Genomic DNA, 4,481 nt, shown 5'->3' on the forward strand with positions numbered 1-4,481 from the left:
GAAAACATAGTACTAATATTTATTTATAGCATTATTTTTATCTATGCACTACTTCAATAAAATTCTCAAGTTAAAAGTATGATTTTCTTACTAATTTATCTGAAAACACCACAGTTGGGTTTATTTACATATTTTATACTCTCTCACATCACATTTTATGGAGAAGGGAATAAACTCTTATCATTTCCTTCATATAGTTTTGAGTCTCTTGACTTCAAAGAGTAGCTGAAGGAACCAATCTGGTTTAATAAACGCGTCTGCTAAGGGTAACTAAGAGTTAACCCCATTTCTACCTCTTCAATGGCTCTTCAGGGATACAGGACTGTGACTGCTATTATCTAAAACTGGTATGTCAGTAAAGAATAAATATTAAGCATAAGACAGTGAAAAATACCAGATCTTTTTAGAAACAAAAAGCAAAATATTAAGCCACTGAAAGAAAATGGGAAAGACATAAGCCTTTTAGGCCAGACAACTTAAAAAAAAAAAAATGCTGCCAAGTATTGTCTTAGGATCCATTTTGTTTAAAAACATCACACTTCAGAATTTAAGTCAAAGACCTGAGATCCTAATTTGAAAATGAAACAGAACACAAAGAAACCTATTTAAAACAGTAATAGGCTTAGAGAATGCTTTGCAGGAATTTATACCTAATTTGTCTGTTCATTCTTGCGCAAATCAAGCATCGCCAAATTTTAGTCGGCTCTATATAAAGAATAGAGGTAACCACATAATTCAAGTAAGTTTTCTTCCCAAATACTTAGTGAAGCCATGAAACAACTTACCCACCTAAACAAATCCAGAGATCTATGGATTTTAGTTTTAATACCTAACCCTTGGACAAACTGTCTTTCCTTGATAACCAATGGCATCCTTCCAAAAATATGGTTAAGTAATGAACTCAATCAAACTCAGTTGTGTCTGTGACAGTGACATCTAAATGACCAAATGAAAAGCAAAAAATCCAAAATCAGCCATTTTTATTCCACAATATACAACATACCCTAACAGGTGCACTGACTTGGCCCACCTGTGTTTCTCTAACAGAATACCCCAACCTGGTAAATTTATAAACAGAATTTTTCTCACAGTTCTAGAACACAGAAAAGGCCTGTTTCTTATAGATGACACTGTCGAAGTGTCCTCCCATGGCAGAATAGCAGAAGAGCAAAGGGCTTAAAATAGTTCCCTACAGTCTTTTTTTTTTTTTTTAAGACAGTCTCATGTTGCCCTCAGTAGAGTGCCATAGCATCACAGCTCACAGCAACCTCAGACTCTAGGGCTTAAGCGATTCTCTTGCCTCAGCCTCCCAAGTAGCTGGGAATACTGGCCCCCACCACAAGGCCCGGCTATTTTTTGGTTATAGTTGTTGTTTGGCAGGCCCAGGCTGGGTTTGAACCTGCCAGCCCCCATGTATGTGGCTGGAGCCCTAGCGCTGAGCTATGGGTACCAAGCCCCTACAGCCTTTCTATGAGGCACTAACCCACTTTTGAAGGCAAAGTCTTCAGGATTTAAGCTTTTTCCCTAAAGTTCCTACCTCCACAATGGAAATACCACCACAATGGAAGTTCAACTTTCAACACGTGAGTTTGGGGCGTAAGGAAACATTCAAACTACAGCGTGCACTTTCCAACATTTTAAGTTTCCCACAGCCTTGAGACCAGGCTACATAAAAATTGGGGCACTTCTTTGCTTACTCTCTAAAACATTAAAATCTATACTGAGAGTGAAATACAAAAGTATGATATTTAATTAGACACTACTGGTTAATACGAAACTTACACTTCCTTGTTCATTAGCTAATAGGTACAACTATAATTTTAGATAGGAATTATAATTAGAAATAATGAGAGCAATTTCTTGAGTTACTCCACCTTTAAATTGTATTTTATTGAGACCTATCCTTTGAAATTATTCATGATTAGCCTATCCTATTCATGTGAGAATTTAGGAAACCCCTCTCACAATTCTGTAGCATCTTCATTTTTTAAAAATGTGCATGTTATAAAGTTTCCTACAAATATCCCAGTTTAAAAACCACTCTATCCAAAAAGACATTGTAAAAGTAAAATTTTGCATTTTATTCATTCACTCCATCAGCTGGGAATTGCTCTATTATACAAATACAGTTTTGTACAAAAAATCACAAAATGTTACAAAATAAAAAAGTACAAACTGCATTACTTAATAAATATGACTAAAAGTTCAAGTGGCAATGAGATAGATTTTAGGTTGGAAACACTGTTTGACCCAGCAAACCATACAAGCTCTGTTTACAGACATTTTTACATTAATACAGGGCAATCTTATTTTGCCTTTTTAAAGAATTTTAAAAGATTATTCAGACAGTAATATCCTGCTATAAAATAACTGCCAAAGTCGATTCTAGGCATTTAAATCTCTTAGTTGAATCCAAGAAGCTATATAAAGCAGGAGACTTATCTTGTCTCAAAGTCTTATACCATATTAAGGTTCTTTTATAACAAAATGATAAATGTAAATAAAAACAATTAAGAGCACCAGACAATCTACTCTAAACATCAACCAGAGTACAGAATAATCACTCTGCCATCAACAAATAGACTCACACTCATGACCTGGTACTGCCCCTTAAAGGAAAAAGAAAAACCGTCCCAACCTTCCCTAAGTTTTTCCTCTTTAAAAGGCTGACAATTTTTAGAAAAATAATGATTTCCAAAACAACTGTTTCATCAAAATGGAATGGGCCAATCTGGTAACAAGAATGCATCAAAATCCATTTGAAATAATTATCTAAGAATCATCAAATTAAAATTTCAACATAAAGTAACTACTAAATCACAAACTCTGTTCAAAATAATAAACTTCATATAAAGCACTTCTCTGGTTTACGCCTTGTAAGCTGTCAAAATAGCTGTCAAAATGGAACACACCATAGATGAAGGTACACCAATTTTTAAAAATGTGCAAAAATACATTTTTATAGAAAATAGACTACCAGGAATGAACAAATTTACACCGTGAGAAAACAGCTTGCAAATTTAGTGCTCACTTTATACAGCAAATTATAAATAGCAGTAGGATCACCCAAAACTATCAAGAAACATTTAGGTGCCCAGCAACCTTCAGCTCTGAGAAAACATTAAAAAAAAATGATTAAGGCATTACACCTACAGTAAATCTACCAGGAAATTTAAAAGTGCTATTACCCTGATTAGAGTTCATGTGATTCTCCAAACACAAGTTACGTATGCCAATTTTCCCAGGGTGTATAAGGTTTTTGGACATTTCAAGAGCATGCATTTTGTTCAATATACATTTTGGAAAGGGATATGGCCATGGATTTAGCAAGTTCTTCATCACGTTTTCTTTGCACTTGAGTTTGTTTGCACCAGTTGTCATACTCCGGGTTAGGATAGCAGTGATCAAACACCGCATCATAGTGTCCATTACTAAGCCAACTAAGCCAAATACTGGGCCTTAGAGAATCCTCAGGGCCCAAATAGTGAATCATAGTAGACACTGTGGGGCTCTCCAACCTCCCTCCAGTAGTTAAGTGGATATTCACATTCAGCATCTGCCCCATGGCCAGCAATTCGGGGTACCCGGCCCACGCCCCATCTTGGGCAGCAGCGATGATAAACTCTCCCACGTCGCCCTCAATCAGGGGGCTAAAGTGGTCGAGATGATCCGCGATGTAGTGCACCGTCTGCTCCCGCAGCTCCCGGTGCAGGCTCTGGTCCCCGTACACGGTCTTGCTGACAGCTCGGTAGAGGCAGTTGCCATCAGGAATGATGTGGAACCGGTACTTATTCCTCTGTCGCAGGTACTTGTCCTGCCTCTCCACCTCGGCCAGGTACAAGGCCAGCTTTTCATCCCTGGAATCCGATCTGGAGACTACCACCGTCTCGGCCGCGCCGCTCTGGGCGGCCTCGCCGCTCCGCGTGGGGTGTGCCTCCACCTCCGGGTCGGGTCGCCACGCCGGGTCCCCACCCGGAGAATCGCTGTGGTCGCCGCCCCTCTCCCAGCTCCGAGGGCTCCTCTCCGGCAATTGCTCCTCGCCCCACAGACCGGGGCCGGGCTCCGGGCTCCCTGGGGAGGGCGCGGGACCCCGGTGCTTGGCAGCGGCGGCCAGCGCCTGGCGGTGCTCGCTCAGTCGGAAGTTTCTGTCGGGCCCCTCCCGGGCCGTGTCCAGGCCCGCGGGCTCGGGGCAGTCGGGCCGCAGCAGCTCTTCCAGGAGCCAGGCGGAGGAGCCCCGCCGCGGCGGCACCGGGGCTGCGGGCGCCGGAGCCAGGAGCAGGCAGCGGCCGCGCGAGGCGGCGCTGGGCGGCGCGGCGGCGGGACCCTGCTCTGGCCCGTGCAGCAGGAGCCTGTCGGCGCCCAGGGGCCGCACGGTGATCTGTGCCGTGGACGTGTAGTGCGGCGGCAGCGGCGGCTTGCAGGACGTGCCGGGCGGCGCGGCGGCCGGGGCGGGCGCGGCGGCCCCGGACACCATGTCGAAG

At 42.8% G+C, this 4,481-nt stretch overlaps 1 protein-coding gene across 1 annotated transcript; it reads right to left on the reverse strand.

Moving 5' to 3' along the window:
* Positions 1-2,057: 2,057 nt before the first annotated feature.
* OTUD1 (OTU deubiquitinase 1) lies at positions 2,058-4,480 on the reverse strand (the record flags this gene model as incomplete). The annotated part of the gene is made up of 1 exon (XM_003786754.3): positions 2,058-4,480. A coding segment is annotated over one exon (1,212 nt), but the record flags the coding sequence as incomplete, so codon positions are not given.
* Position 4,481: the final 1 nt, after the last annotated feature.

The sequence above is a fragment of the Otolemur garnettii genome, unplaced genomic scaffold, assembly GCF_000181295.1.
Source record: "Otolemur garnettii isolate 467f Iridium unplaced genomic scaffold, OtoGar3 scaffold00019, whole genome shotgun sequence".
Lineage (NCBI taxonomy): Eukaryota > Metazoa > Chordata > Mammalia > Primates > Galagidae > Otolemur > Otolemur garnettii.